This window comes from Argopecten irradians, chromosome 2, assembly GCF_041381155.1.
Source record: "Argopecten irradians isolate NY chromosome 2, Ai_NY, whole genome shotgun sequence".
Taxonomy (NCBI): Eukaryota; Metazoa; Mollusca; class Bivalvia; order Pectinida; family Pectinidae; genus Argopecten; species Argopecten irradians.
In genome coordinates, this window is record NC_091135.1 from 52,278,432 (window position 1) to 52,295,133 (window position 16,702).

The 16,702-nt window shown below is 35.4% G+C and overlaps 1 protein-coding gene across 1 annotated transcript; it reads left to right on the forward strand.

Moving 5' to 3' along the window:
* The first annotated feature begins 24 nt into the window (after window positions 1-24).
* LOC138315888 (AFG2-interacting ribosome maturation factor-like) lies at window positions 25-5,499 on the forward strand. The gene is made up of 5 exons (XM_069257205.1): window positions 25-47; window positions 670-971; window positions 2,279-2,458; window positions 4,452-4,567; window positions 5,072-5,499. The coding sequence occupies exons 2-5, from the start codon at window positions 712-714 to the stop codon at window positions 5,113-5,115; spliced, it is 600 nt and encodes a 199-aa protein (XP_069113306.1). The 5' UTR covers window positions 25-47; window positions 670-711; the 3' UTR covers window positions 5,116-5,499.
* Window positions 5,500-16,702: the final 11,203 nt, after the last annotated feature.

The window sequence follows — 16,702 nt, forward strand, 5'->3', positions numbered from 1 at the left end:
CGAGGTACAAGCGTTACAAGCACATGGGACTGTTGATTGTAATGAGTGTGTGTTTTGATAAGAATTTGTGTGCTTTATTACAAATAATCTTGTCAGTATTAAGTTTTACATTATACCACTAGCCGATATATCGCCATTTGACAGAACCACATCAAATTTATACATAGTACATACTGTCAGGAAAATGGGTGCTAAACCACAGGCGTCTGCTTCTGGTTTTGGAAGAAAATACAATAACCTACCACTGTATACTAGTAGGGGTAGGTTTAGTAGGTTATCATATTTTTTAGACCAGAAGCAGACACCTGTGTTCTAAACAGAACACCACTCAAAAAACTTGTGTAATTCAATAAATGTAATGATCTCCAGTACTGTGTTTCAAAATGATAGTAAATTTGGATTTAACTGTAAGTGTACATGTTTATAAACTTTTAAGCGAAAAAACAGTAAAATGAAATCTGTCACACCACAAGAACTGAGAAATTGAAAATACGTCAGCATAAAGATAATTTTATCATTGAATAAACATAAAATTGCAAAAAAAACAAACAAACCTATACAATATATTGCTTATACGAGTTTATGACGTTCACATATTAAACGATCTCTGCATTATACTAATTTGTCTTCTTTTAAAAGCATTGCACATTCATGTTTGATTTTTTTTAGCATGAACAGCCAGCATATTCTACTTCATGTTGATGATCAACTATGGATAAGTTGCTGCACCAATTGCAAAGATCTTACAAAATTGTGCAGCAGTGTGTATTGGGCTGGCATGAAATCCTGACAGAGCTTGAACCACATCTGTTGACTCTTAATAACTTGACTGAGCAATTTGCCTCCTGCTACAGTACAACAAACATCCAACTGACATCTCTAACATCACAGTTACCAGATATCAAGGATAAACTGCTGTACAAACTGCAACAGGAAATTTATGTTAAATTTGCAGTAATTCAGGAAAATATGTAAGTCTTTTATAGCCACTTTCATACAGGGGAAATAATAGGTGCCGTATTCGCCATAATTACAGCCCCTCCCCTATAAGCGCTCCTCCCCTTTTCTGGAGAAGAGTTAAAATTACATAAATGCCCCCATCCCATGGATTTAACAATGTTTGACATGTTGCCTCTAACATCAGCATCGTATCCTATATTACATCAAGGAGGTATATGAGAAGGATAAGTCACACTGGGTTTTGGGCAAATACAGGACAGAAGCTTTTGTGTTTGTGCACTGACTGTGACATTGGGCTAAGACTGATTTTCCTTTGATATCCGCCGGCACAGCCTTTGATGTAGATTGTGGGTTACAATCTTACTTTCTGAAGCGTGCTGTCATTTCATGAGCTGTAATGTTTTTTTAACGAAAATTGAAGACATTTCTTCTAAATCTTCCGTCCTTAAAGCAAGTGCTTAACGTTGGGAAAAATAAACTTTACATTGGTGTTTCGTTTGACTCGATAAGACAAGTATTTGTTGAGAAAATGGTTTTATTCCAGGTTCATAGGTGTCTCGTGTGGTGTTTAGTAGTGCAAAGAGACAGTTCCGAATCCTTCTCACCTTTAAATCCTTGATTGTGAATTACGACATGATATTGTGACTCAAAGGATAAAAGGCATATACATGTACATGTTTACTACAACAGATTCATGTACCATGAGTACAGAAATATTTGAAATATGGCTGACCTTTTTCATTCACAACTTACATTTTGGTTCATTAATAAGCCCCCCTTCCTTTGTTAAAATTATTTGATCATTTACCTGTTACTTCACATCTTTCAGACAATTAAGAGCATTACACTTAATTTATAATCAATGCACTTATAATTACAGCGGTAGTAATTAGATGCCATATACCAAAGTAAGTCACATTGACTGTTTGAGATAATTATTATGTTCTGACCATTGACCTACATAATGATGTATTTATCAATTTGATTTGTTCACTAATTCTTGCTAACATTATATTATCTGCTCATCCATTTTCCTACAGTATATTGGAGTATGGTATAAATTCCACAAATTTGTTCATTTACTGAAGTATCTTGTTTACGATTCACTGTTGTTTTTTTGGTACTTTTCCTCACATGTCTATTTTGTTCAAGATGTTCCAGGCAAAACAATTCGAGATAGTATTGTAATATACTTGCAGGCTCAAGGAACTTGCATCACTAAAGTACAATATACAGGTCATTGCTGTTTGGTCTAAGTAACCTCTCTGTTTTATATACACAAAACAAGTCTTAAGTTTGAAAATTATTTTCCATGTAGGTGTTTGTTACATGGACTTTGTGAGAAAATATCCAAGCAGTGCAAGTACTCTACTGACCTGTATATGAAGAATAGCATGGCACTTGATTTGGTCTCAGTAACAACAACCACTGCAACTAGACCATCAATCTCTGACATGCTGGAGTGGCTTCAGGACACAGAGCAGTCCTTCCGACAGAGGTATTCTTTCTGTTGTCTTGATCGTTAAGTTTTAGCGAATTCGGGCACATGTCCTGTTAGGGGACCATGAGCATGAATTTGAACTTCATCTCTCTAATTCTGGTGATGGATTCTATAAATTGATGTCAAAAAGAACAAATAATTTATTTTGGAAGGAGGTTTTCATGATGCTTTCAGAGGTTAAAAAGTATTTCCTTCTGATGACATGTAAATATAAGCAGAACCTTTGTGGTTCAACTCTCTCTTCTCTCTTTACCATTGATAAAAAACCAGTTTACTGGAAAGACTGGTATGAGAGAGGAATAATAACAGATCAAGATATGATTGACAAAAATGGAGACATTTTTTCTTGTCAAAACTTTTGCCATTTTTATCATTTTCAACCTCCTTTCACTTTATTTGAAGGATTAAAGAGGGTATTAATAGAATCTTTTCCAAGTTTGAAGGAGAAATCCAATATCATGGATCCCCCAAATTTTCCATATTTCTTAGAAATCATAGTTTCAGATGAACCTGGAAAAGGAATAATATACAAAACTTTAACTCAATTATATGGATTATCAATTAATAACTCTTACAAGGTGAAATGGGCATGTGACTTAGGGCTGGATGATGATGACAAGTTCTGGTGGACAAAAACCCACAGGATAATTTTTAAAACAAACACAGGATACCAAGTTAAGGTGGCTGCAATATCGTCTGGTCCATAGAATTTTACCAACTTATATTTTTCTATTCAGATTTAAGGTAGTGGATTCTCCGCTATGTACATTCTGTAGTGATGAAAATGAAACATATATACATTTGTTTTACGAATGTTCAATGATAGCAAAACTTCGTAAGGAGTTTGAGAAATGGTTACTTGAGAAAACTACTTTCAATGTTAGTTTATCACCATTATCAATACTGCTTGGTCTACATGGTCGACATAACAATATGTTTAATATAATGTCATTACTTTTCAAACAATAAGTATATCACTGTAGAATTAAGAAAATTTATGTATGTTTTGAAGTACTTAAATTACATATATGTAAGTATTATGAGGCGGAAAAGGTAACCTAAATCTAAAAATAAATATACAAAATTCCTTATAAGATGGGGAGGATGGCTTGCCTTGTTTGAAAAAGAAAAAATTGAAATTTAATTAGTTGTCTCTTTGACAATTCACACATTGTAGATAGATGAAATGTTGGTCTTGTAGGGTTTGTGTAAATGTGTATGTCCAATTGTTACTTGTTGCATATATACAATATTGTAATATAATTCAATGTTGCTTGTTACGAGCATTTCCATTGGCTTAAAAATTTACTTTATCAGCCCATAAAGGAAAAAATGGCGTCGCCGTTTATAACGTCGTTTCTGATTGGCTGAGATGACGGCGTAATAATTTCATAGACAAAAGAGTCCCAAAATGAATTTTAAATGTTGAAGAGATTATCTTTAGTAAATTGAATTATAAGGATTAATTTGAATAGATTTTTTATGTTATGGAGATATAACACAAAAATCTGAGTGTACTCTCATCATAAACCGCTTCGCGGTTTATTTAGAGTACACTCAGATTTTTGTGTTATATCTCCATAACATAAAAAATCTATTCAAGTTAATCCTTAAGTAAGACATATTATTGGTATTGTGATCAATTGTATTCCTTGTTCTGTGTTATAACATGTTCATGAAAATCAATAAAAAAACAATTTTGAATGAGAAAAAATTTTTAGCGAATTCATTTTCATTTTGTAGGTAAATAATATTTATATAAATAAAAGTGACATTTTTTCATATTTCAGCTACAAAGTTTCATTTTGTAAACATCTTAAGTGTGAATTTTACCATTTTAAATATGCTACAAAAAGTTTTTGAAAATACAATGTATCGTGTTTAAAAATTGATTTTTGATCAGAGTTTCAGGTTTGAATATTTTCTCTGGTTGCAACATTTTCTCCTCCTTAATTACAGATATATTTATTTGAATTTTACTTTTCTATAGGTACTGGGCTCGGATATATATTCTAGAACAGTTCAGGCTGGAGGACAAATCAACATACTTGTCTGAAAACACTATTTGGAATGGTGAGGATAATGATCTCCAGAAGCAGTTTCAAGGTAAGTAAGTGACAACAAAACAACACTGTTTATGGAAATGGAAAAAAAAGAAACATGTATCGTCAGAATCAAAACAAGTAAATCAAATAATGATCTGAAAGATGAAAAATGGTCCTATTTAATAATTAACACATGAAGTTTATAATGTGTAAAAGAAGTTGCTTCCCTTGATATGCACATAACTAAGGCAAAAAAAAGTCTGTTTAGGGTTACCCAACCGACCCTAATTTTTTACCCCCTGACCCTATTTTTTTTCCACTTTTCTACAAAAAAATAATAAAAGCTGGGATTTTGATCTCAGACTCTGGTTCCGGCCATTATTTTAGAGTATATCGCAACCTACCAACCATATTTTTTTGGCCAATGTAACCCTAAATAGACATATATTTTTTTAGCCTAATATGGAAATTCCAGTAATCTATATATTACACAGTAATTGTGACTGGTTGTCCTACATATTCAAATTGTAAAACCTAGTACATGTACACAATATTTATGTTTCAGAGAAAGTACCATACATGTCCTTTTTTTTGGAGGAAAAACTGTGAATGGCAATGTCAACTGAATATGTCTATGGTGACAATGGTGACAGGAAAGCTTGATGTAAACCCTAGTACAAGTCACAGTCAAGCTATAATCTCTGCTGTAAACTACAGATTCAGCAGCTGCAACAGTTGACCAGGGTGAATACCTGTAACAAGTGACACCAATGTTACAGTTGGAATCAGTGAATGTAAAATACATGTAGCCGGTGGCATCAGTAAACATGTAAAATGCATGTAGCCAGTGGCATCAGTGAAATGTAAAATACATGTTGCCAGAGGCATTAGTAAACATGTAAAATACATGTAGCCAGAGGCATCAGTAAACATGTTAAATACATGTAGCCGGTGGCATCAGTGTAAATATAAAATACATGTAGCCAGAGGCATCAGTAACATAAAACATGTAGCCAGATATAAACATACATGTAGCCAGTGGACATTAGTAAACATGTAAAAACATGTAGCCAGTGGCATCAGTAAACATGTAAAATATATGTAGCCAGTGGCATCAGTAAACATGTAAAATACATGTAGCCAGAGGCATCAGTGAAAATGTTAAATACATGTAGCCAGAGGCATCAGTAAACATGTAAAATACATGTAGCCAGAGGCATCAGTAAACATGTAAAAATACACATGTAACAAAAGGCATCAGTAAACATGTAAAATACATGTAGCCAGAGGCATCAGTAAACATGTAAAATACATGTAGCCAGAGGCATCAGTAAAAATGTTAAATACATGTAGCCAGTGGCATCACTGAACATGTAAAATATATATGGCCAGAGGCATCAGTGAAAATGTTAAATACATGTAACTACATATACATTATACAGTGGTACCAGTGCTACTAAATCTTGCTAAATACGTTTGTTTAGTTTTACGTCCTATTAACAGCCAGGGTCATGTAAGGACGTGCCAGGTTTGTTGGTGGAGGAAAGCCGGAGTACCCGGAGAAAAACCACCAGCCAGCGGTCAGTACCTGGCAACTGCCCCACATGGGATTCGAACCCGCATCCCAGAGGTGGAAGGGCTTGTGGTAATATGTCGGGACATCTTAACCACTCGGCCACATGTTAAATACATGTAACTACATATACAGTAGTACGAGTGCTACTAAATCATGTCAAATACATGTAACTACATATACAGTGGTACCAGTGCTACTAAATCATGTCAAATACATGTAACTACATAAACAGTGGTACCAGTGCTACTAAATCATGTCAAATACATGTAACTACATATACAGTGGTACCAGTGCTACTAAATCATGTCAAATACATGTAACTACATATACAATGGTACCAGTGCTACTAAATCATGTCAAATACATGTAACAACATATACAGTAGTATGAGTGCTACTAAATCATGTCAAATACATGTAATCATGTCAAATACATGTAACTACATATACAGTAGTACAGTGCTACTAAATCATGTCAAATACATGTAACTACATATACAGTCAAATACATGTGCAGTAATTACATAAAAATATGTAAGTACTTTTATAGCACTTTCATACAGTGAAATAATATAGGTGCCGTATTGCCATGTAACTACAATTTACATATACAGCCCCTACCCTGTCAAATAAGTGCTCCAGTCCCCTTTTCATGGAAATACATTAAAATTTTTTCATATAAATGAAATAGTATCCCATGGATTTAACAATGTTTGACATGTTGCCTCTAACATCAAAATTTATCCTATATTACATCAAGGAGGTATATGAGAAGGATAAGTCACACTGGGTTTTGGGCAAATACAGGACAGAAGCTTTTGACTAATTTGTGCACTGAAAGTGACATTGGGCATAAGACTGATTTTCCTTTGATATCAAATTTATGCACAGTTTGATGTAGATTGTGAGGTTACAATCTTACAGTTCTGAAGCGTGCTTTGTCATTTCATGAGCTTAGGATGTAATTGTAAAAAGAAAATATGAAGACATTTCTTCTAAATCTTCCGTCCTTAAAGCAAGTGCTTAACGTTGTGAAAAATTAACTTTACATTGGTGTTTCGTTTGACTTGATAAGACAAGTATTTGTTGAGAAAATGGTTTTATTCCCGGTTCATAGGTGTCTCGTGTGGTTTTAGTAGTGCAAAGAGACAGTTCCGAATCTTCTCACCTTTAAATCCTTGATTGTGAATTACGACATGATATTGTGTCTCAAAGGATAAAAGGCATATACATGTACATGTTAATACTACAACAGTGGATTCATGTACCATGAGTACAGAAATATTTGAAATATGGCTGACCTTTTTCATTCACAACTTACATTTTGGTTCATTAATAAGCCCCCCTTCCTTTGTTAAAATTATTTGATCATTTACTACTATTTGTTACTTCACATCTTTCAGACAATTAAGAGCATTACTCCACTTAATTTATAATCAATGCACTTATAATTACAGCTCACTAATTAGATGTCACATATACCAAAGTAAGTTACATTTGACTGTTTGACATAATTATTATGTTTTGACCATTGACCTACATAATGATGTATTTATCAATTTGATTTGTTCACTAATTCTTGCTAACATTATATTATCTGCTCATCCATTTTCCTACAGTATATTGGAGTATGGTATAAATTCCACAAATTTGTTCATTTACTGAAGTATCTTGTTTACGATTCACTGTTGTTTTTTTGGTACTTTTCCTCACATGTCTATTTTGTTCAAGATGTTCCAGGCAAAACAATTCGAGATAGTATTGTAATATAGTCTTCTGACTCAGGGGTTTATGTTCTTTACTACACCCATTGCTAGTTATCTTCTGACTCAGGGTTTATGTTCTTTACTACACCCATTGTTAGTTATCTTCTGACTCAGGGTTTATGTTCTTTACTACACCCATTGTTAGTTATCTTCTGACTCAGGGTTTATGTTTTTTACTACACCCATTGTTAGTTATCTTCTGACTCAGGGTTTATGTTCTTTACTACACCCATAGTTAGTTATCTTCTGACTCAGGGTTTATGTTCTTTACTACACCCATTGTTAGTTATCTTCTGACTCAGGGTTTATGTTCTTTACTACACCCATTGTTAGTTATCTTCTGACTCAGGGTTTATGTTCTTTACTACACCCATTGTTAGTTATCTTCTGACTCGGGGTTTATGTTCTTTACTACACCCATTGTTAGTTATCTTCTGACTCAGGGTTTATGTTCTTTACTACACCCATTGTTAGTTATCTTCTGACTCGGGTTTATGTTCTTTACTACACACCCATTGTTAGTTATCTTCTGATCTAGGGTTTATGTTTTTTACTACACCCATTGTTAGTTATCTTCTGACTCGGGGTTTATGTTCTTTACTACACCCATTGCTAGTTATCTTCTGACTCAGGGTTTATGTTCTTTACTACACCCATTGTTAGTTATCTTCTGACTCGGGGTTTATGTTCTTTACTACACCCATTGTTAGTTATCTTCTGACTCGGGTTTATGTTCTTTACTACACCCATTGTTAGTTATCTTCTGACTCGGGTTTATGTTCTTTACTACACCCATTGTTAGTTATCTTCTGACTCGGGTTTATGTTCTTTACTACACCCATTGTTAGTTATCTTCTGACTCAGGGTTTATGTTCTTTACTACACCCATTGTTAGTTATCTTCTGACTCAGGGTTTATGTTCTTTACTACACCCATTGTTAGTTATCTTCTGACTCAGGGTTTATGTTCTTTACTACACCCATTGTTAGTTATCTTCTGACTCAGGGTTTATGTTCTTTACTACACCCATTGTTAGTTATCTTCTGACTCGGGTTTATGTTCTTTACTACACCCATTGTTTAGTTATCTTCTGACTCAGGGTTTATGTTCTTTACTACACCCATTGTTAGTTATCTTCTGACTCGGGGTTTATGTTCTTTACTACACCCATTGTTAGTTATCTTCTGACTCGGGGTTTATGTTCTTTACTACACCCATTGTTAGTTATCTTCTGACTCAGGGTTTATGTTCTTTACTACACCCATTGTTAGTTATCTTCTGACTCGGGGTTTATGTTCTTTACTACACCCATTGTTAGTTATCTTCTGACTCGGGGTTTATGTTCTTTACTACACCCATTGTTAGTTATCTTCTGACTCGGGGTTTATGTTCTTTACTACACCCATTGTTAGTTATCTTCTGACTCAGGGTTTATGTTCTTTACTACACCCATTGTTAGTTATCTTCTGACTCGGGGTTTATGTTCTTTACTACACCCATTGTTAGTTATCTTCTGACTCAGGGTTTATGTTCTTTACTACACCCATTGTTAGTTATCTTCTGACTCAGGGTTTATGTTCTTTACTACACCCATTGTTAGTTATCTTCTGACTCGGGGTTTATGTTCATTTACTACACCCATTGTTAGTTATCTTCTGACTCGGGGTTTATGTTCTTTACTACACCCATTGTTAGTTATCTTCAGACTCAGGGTTTATGTTTTTTACTACACCCATTGTTAGTTATCTTCTGACTCGGGGTTTATGTTCTTTACTACACCCATTGTTAGTTATCTTCTGACTCGGGGTTTATGTTCTTTACTACACCCATTGTTAGTTATCTTCTGACTCAGGGTTTATGTTCTTTACTACACCCATTGTTAGTTATCTTCTGACTCAGGGTTTATGTTTTTTACTACACCCATTGTTAGTTATCTTCTGACTCAGGGTTTATGTTCTTTACTACACCCATTGTTAGTTATCTTCTGACTCGGGGTTTATGTTCTTTACTACACCCATTGTTAGTTATCTTCTGACTCAGGGTTTATGTTCTTTACTACACCCATTGTTAGTTATCTTCTGACTCGGGTTTATGTTCTTTACTACACCCATTGTTAGTTATCTTCTGACTCGGGGTTTATGTTCTTTACTACACCCATTGTTAGTTATCTTCTGACTCGGGTTTTATGTTCTTTACTACACCCATTGTTAGTTATCTTCTGACTCGGGGTTTATGTTCTTTACTACACCCATTGTTAGTTATCTTCTGACTCGGGGTTTATGTTCTTTACTACACCCATTGTTAGTTATCTTCTGACTCGGGGTTTATGTTCTTTACTACACCCATTGTTAGTTATCTTCTGACTCGGGGTTTATGTTCTTTACTACACCCATTGTTAGTTATCTTCTGACTCAGGGTTTATGTTCTTTACTACACCCATTGTTAGTTATCTTCTGACTCGGGGGTTTATGTTCTTTACTACACCCATTGCTAGTTATCTTCTGACTCAGGGTTTATGTTTTTTACTACACCCATTGCTAGTTATCTTCTGACTCAGGGTTTATGTTCTTTACTACACCCATTGTTAGTTATCTTCTGACTCAGGGTTTATGTTCTTTACTACACCCATTGTTAGTTATCTTCTGACTCGGGGTTTATGTTCTTTACTACACCCATTGTTAGTTATCTTCTGACTCAGGGTTTATGTTCTTTACTACACCCATTGTTAGTTATCTTCTGACTCAGGGTTTATGTTCTTTACTACACCCATTGTTAGTTATCTTCTGACTCGGGGTTTATGTTCTTTACTACACCCATTGTTAGTTATCTTCTGACTCGGGGTTTATGATCTTTACTACACCCATTGTTAGTTATCTTCTGACTCGGGGTTTATGTTCTTTACTACACCCATTGTTAGTTATCTTCTGACTCAGGGTTTATGTTCTTTACTACACCCATTGCTAGTTATCTTCTGACTCGGGGTTTATGTTCTTTACTACACCCATTGTTAGTTATCTTCTGACTCGGGGTTTATGTTCTTTACTACACCCATTGTTAGTTATCTTCTGACTCAGGGTTTATGTTCTTTACTACACCCATTGTTAGTTATCTTCTGACTCGGGGTTTATGATCTTTACTATACCCATTGTTAGTTATCTTCTGACTCAGGGTTTATGATCTTTACTACACCCATTGTTAGTTATCTTCTGACTCAGGGTTTATGTTCTTTACTACACCCATTGTTAGTTATCTTCTGACTCAGGGTTTATGTTCTTTACTACACCCATTGTTAGTTATCTTCTGACTCAGGGTTTATGTTCTTTACTACACCCATTGTTAGTTATCTTCTGACTCAGGGTTTATGTTCTTTTACTACACCCATTTGTTAGTTATCTTCTGACTCAGGGTTTATGTTCTTTACTACACCCATTGTTAGTTATCTTCTGACTCAGGGTTTATGTTCTTTACTACACCCATTGTTAGTTATCTTCTGACTCAGGGTTTATGTTCTTTACTACACCCATTGTTAGTTATCTTCTGACTCAGGGTTTATGTTCTTTACTACACCCATTGTTAGTTATCTTCTGACTCGGGGTTTATGTTCTTTACTACACCCATTGTTAGTTATCTTCTGACTCGGGGTTTATGTTCTTTACTACACCCATTGTTAGTTATCTTCTGACTCAGGGTTTATGTTCTTTACTACACCCATTGTTAGTTATCTTCTGACTCAGGGTTTATGTTCTTTACTACACCCATTGTTAGTTATCTTCTGACTCAGGGTTTATGTTCTTTACTACACCCATTGCTAGTTATCTTCTGACTCAGGGTTTATGTTCTTTACTACACCCATTGTTAGTTATCTTCTGACTCGGGGTTTATGTTCTTTACTACACCCATTGTTAGTTATCTTCTGACTCGGGGTTTATGTTCTTTACTACACCCATTGTTAGTTATCTTCTGACTCAGGGTTTATGTTCTTTACTACACCCATTGTTAGTTATCTTCTGACTCAGGGTTTATGTTTTCTACTACACCCATTGTTAGTTATCTTCTGACTCAGGGTTTATGTTTTCTACTACACCCATTGCTAGTTATCTTCTGACTCGGGGTTTATGATCTTTACTACACCCATTGTTAGTTATCTTTTGACTCAGGGTTTATGTTTTCTACTACACCCATTGTTAGTTATCTTCTGACTCGGGGTTTATGTTCTTTACTACACCCATTGTTAGTTATCTTCTGACTCAGGGTTTATGTTCTTTACTACACCCATTGTTAGTTATCTTCTGACTCAGGGTTTATGTTCTTTACTTACACCCATTGTTAGTTATCTTCTGACTCGGGGTTTATGTTCTTTACTACACCCATTGTTAGTTATCTTCTGACTCGGGGTTTATGATCTTTACTACACCCATTGTTAGTTATCTTCTGACTCAGGGTTTATGTTCTTTACTACACCCATTGTTAGTTATCTTCTGACTCGGGGTTTATGTTCTTTACTACACCCATTGTTAGTTATCTTCTGACTCGGGGTTTATGTTCTTTACTACACCCATTGTTAGTTATCTTCTGACTCAGGGTTTATGTTCTTTACTACACCCATTGTTAGTTATCTTCTGACTCAGGGTTTATGTTCTTTACTACACCCATTGTTAGTTATCTTCTGACTCAGGGTTTATGTTCTTTTATACTACACCCATTGTTAGTTATCTTCTGACTCAGGGTTTATGTTCTTTACTACACCCATTGTTAGTTATCTTCTGACTCAGGGTTTATGTTCTTTACTACACCCATTGTTAGTTATCTTCTGACTCAGGGTTTATGATCTTTACTACACCCATTGTTAGTTATCTTCTGACTCAGGGTTTATGTTCTTTACTACACCCATTGTTAGTTATCTTCTGACTCAGGGTTTATGTTCTTTACTACACCCATTGTTAGTTATCTTCTGACTCGGGGTTTATGTTCTTTACTACACCCATTGTTAGTTATCTTCTGACTCAGGGTTTATGTTCTTTACTACACCCATTGTTAGTTATCTTCTACTGACTCAGGGTTTATGTTCTTTACTACACCCATTGTTAGTTATCTTCTGACTCAGGGTTTATGTTCTTTACTACACCCATTGTTAGTTATCTTCTGACTCAGGGTTTATGTTCTTTACTACACCCATTGTTAGTTATCTTCTGACTCAGGGTTTATGTTCTTTACTAACACCCATGTTAGTTATCTTCGACTCGGGTTTGTCTTACTACACCATCTATTTCTCTGACTCAGGGTTTATGTTCTTTACTACACCCATTGTTAGTTATCTTCTGACTCAGGGTTTATGTTCTTTACTACACCCATTGTTAGTTATCTTCTGACTCGGGGTTTATGTTCTTTACTACACCCATTGTTAGTTATCTTCTGACTCGGGGTTTATGTTCTTTACTACACCCATTGTTAGTTATCTTCTGACTCGGGGTTTATGTTCTTTACTACACCCATTGTAGTTATCTTCTGACTCAGGGTTTATGTTCTTTACTACACCCATTGTTAGTTATCTTCTGACTCAGGGTTTATGTTCTTTACTACACCCATTGTTAGTTATCTTCTGACTCAGGGTTTATGTTCTTTACTACACCCATTGTTAGTTATCTTCTGACTCAGGGTTTATGTTCTTTACTACACCCATTGTTAGTTATCTTCTGACTCAGGGTTTATGTTCTTTACTACACCCATTGTTAGTTATCTTCTGACTCAGGGTTTATGTTCTTTACTACACCCATTGTTAGTTATCTTCTGACTCAGGGTTTATGTTCTTTACTACACCCATTGTTAGTTATCTTCTGACTCAGGGTTTATGTTCTTTACTACACCCATTGTTAGTTATCTTCTGACTCAGGGTTTATGTTCTTTACTACACCCATTGTAGTTATCTTCTGACTCAGGGTTTATGTTCTTTACTACACCCATTGTTAGTTATCTTCTGACTCGGGGTTTATGTTCTTTACTACACCCATTGTTAGTTATCTTCTGACTCGGGGTTTATGTTCTTTACTACACCCATTGTTAGTTATCTTCTGACTCAGGGTTTATGTTCTTTACTACACCCATTGTTAGTTATCTTCTGACTCAGGGTTTATGTTCTTTACTACACCCATTGTTAGTTATCTTCTGACTCGGGGTTTATGTTCTTTACTACACCCATTGTTAGTTATCTTCTGACTCAGGGTTTATGTTCTTTACTACACCCATTGTTAGTTATCTTCTGACTCGGGGTTTATGTTCTTTACTACACCCATTGTTAGTTATCTTCTGACTCAGGGTTTATGTTCTTTACTACACCCATTGTTAGTTATCTTCTGACTCGGGGTTTATGTTCTTTACTACACCCATTGTTAGTTATCTTCTGACTCAGGGTTTATGTTCTTTACTACACCCATTGCTAGTTATCTTCTGACTCGGGGTTTATGTTCTTTACTACACCCATTGTTAGTTATCTTCTGACTCGGGTTTATGTTCTTTACTACACCCATTGTTAGTTATCTTCTGACTCAGGGTTTATGTTCTTTACTACACCCATTGTTAGTTATCTTCTGACTCAGGGTTTATGTTCTTTACTACACCCATTGTTAGTTATCTTCTGACTCAGGGTTTATGTTCTTTACTACACCCATTGTTAGTTATCTTCTGACTCGGGTTTATGTTCTTTACTACACCCATTGTTAGTTATCTTCTGACTCGGGTTTATGTTCTTTACTACACCCATTGTTAGTTATCTTCTGACTCGGGGTTTATGTTCTTTACTACACCCATTGTTAGTTATCTTCTGACTCAGGGTTTATGTTCTTTACTACACCCATTGTTAGTTATCTTCTGACTCAGGGTTTATGTTCTTTACTACACCCATTGTTAGTTATCTTCTGACTCGGGGTTTATGTTCTTTACTACACCCATTGTTAGTTATCTTCTGACTCAGGGTTTATGTTCTTTACTACACCCATTGTTAGTTATCTTCTGACTCAGGGTTTATGTTCTTTACTACACCCATTGTTAGTTATCTTCTGACTCGGGGTTTATGTTCTTTACTACACCCATTGTTAGTTATCTTCTGACTCGGGGTTTATGTTCTTTACTACACCCATTGTTAGTTATCTTCTGACTCAGGGTTTATGTTCTTTACTACACCCATTACTAGTTTTCTTCTGACTCGGGGTTTATGTTCTTTACTACACCCATTGTTAGTTATCTTCTGACTCGGGGTTTATGTTCTTTACTACACCCATTGTTAGTTATCTTCTGACTCAGGGTTTATGTTCTTTACTACACCCATTGTTAGTTATCTTCTGACTCAGGGTTTATGTTCTTTACTACACCCATTGTTAGTTATCTTCTGACTCAGGGTTTATGTTCTTTACTACACCCATTGTTAGTTATCTTCTGACTCGGGGTTTATGTTCTTTACTACACCCATTGTTAGTTATCTTCTGACTCGGGGTTTATGTTCTTTACTACACCCATTGTTAGTTATCTTCTGACTCAGGGTTTATGTTCTTTACTACACCCATTGTTAGTTATCTTCTGACTCGGGGTTTATGTTCTTTACTACACCCATTGTTAGTTATCTTCTGACTCAGGGTTTATGTTCTTTACTACACCCATTGTTAGTTATCTTCTGACTCGGGGTTTATGTTCTTTACTACACCCATTGTTAGTTATCTTCTGACTCAGGGTTTATGTTCTTTACTACACCCATTGTTAGTTATCTTCTGACTCAGGGTTTATGTTCTTTACTACACCCATTGTTAGTTATCTTCTGACTCGGGGTTTATGTTCTTTACTACACCCATTGTTAGTTATCTTCTGACTCAGGGTTTATGTTCTTTACTACACCCATTGCTAGTTATCTTCTGACTCAGGGTTTATGATCTTTACTACACCCATTGTTAGTTATCTTCTGACTCGGGGTTTATGTTCTTTACTACACCCATTGTTAGTTATCTTCTGACTCAGGGTTTATGATCTTTACTACACCCATTGTTAGTTATCTTCTGACTCGGGGTTTATGTTCTTTACTACACCCATTGTTAGTTATCTTCTGACTCGGGGTTTATGTTCTTTACTACACCCATTGTTAGTTATCTTCTGACTCGGGGTTTATGTTCTTTACTACACCCATTGTTAGTTATCTTCTGACTCGGGGTTTATGTTCTTTACTACACCCATTGCTAGTTATCTTCTGACTCGGGGTTTATGTTCTTTACTACACCCATTGTTAGTTATCTTCTGACTCGGGTTTATGTTCTTTACTACACCCATTGTTAGTTATCTTCTGACTCGGGGTTTATGTTCTTTACTACACCCATTGTTAGTTATCTTCTGACTGTACTCGGGGTTTATGTTCTTTACTACACCCATTGTTAGTTATCTTCTGACTCAGGGTTTATGTTCTTTACTACACCCATTGTTAGTTATCTTCTGACTCAGGGTTTATGTTCTTTACTACACCCATTGTTAGTTATCTTCTGACTCAGGGTTTATGTTCTTTACTACACCCATTGTTAGTTATCTTCTGACTCAGGGTTTATGTTCTTTACTACACCCATTGTTAGTTATCTTCTGACTCGGGGTTTATGTTCTTTACTACACCCATTGTTAGTTATCTTCTGACTCGGGGTTTATGTTCTTTACTACACCCATTGCTAGTTATCTTCTGACTCGGGGTTTATGTTCTTTACTACACCCATTGTTAGTTATCTTCTGACTCAGGGTTTATGTTCTTTACTACACCCATTGTTAGTTATCTTCTGACTCGGGGTTTATGTTCTTTACTACACCCATTGTTAGTTATCTTCTGACTCGGGGTT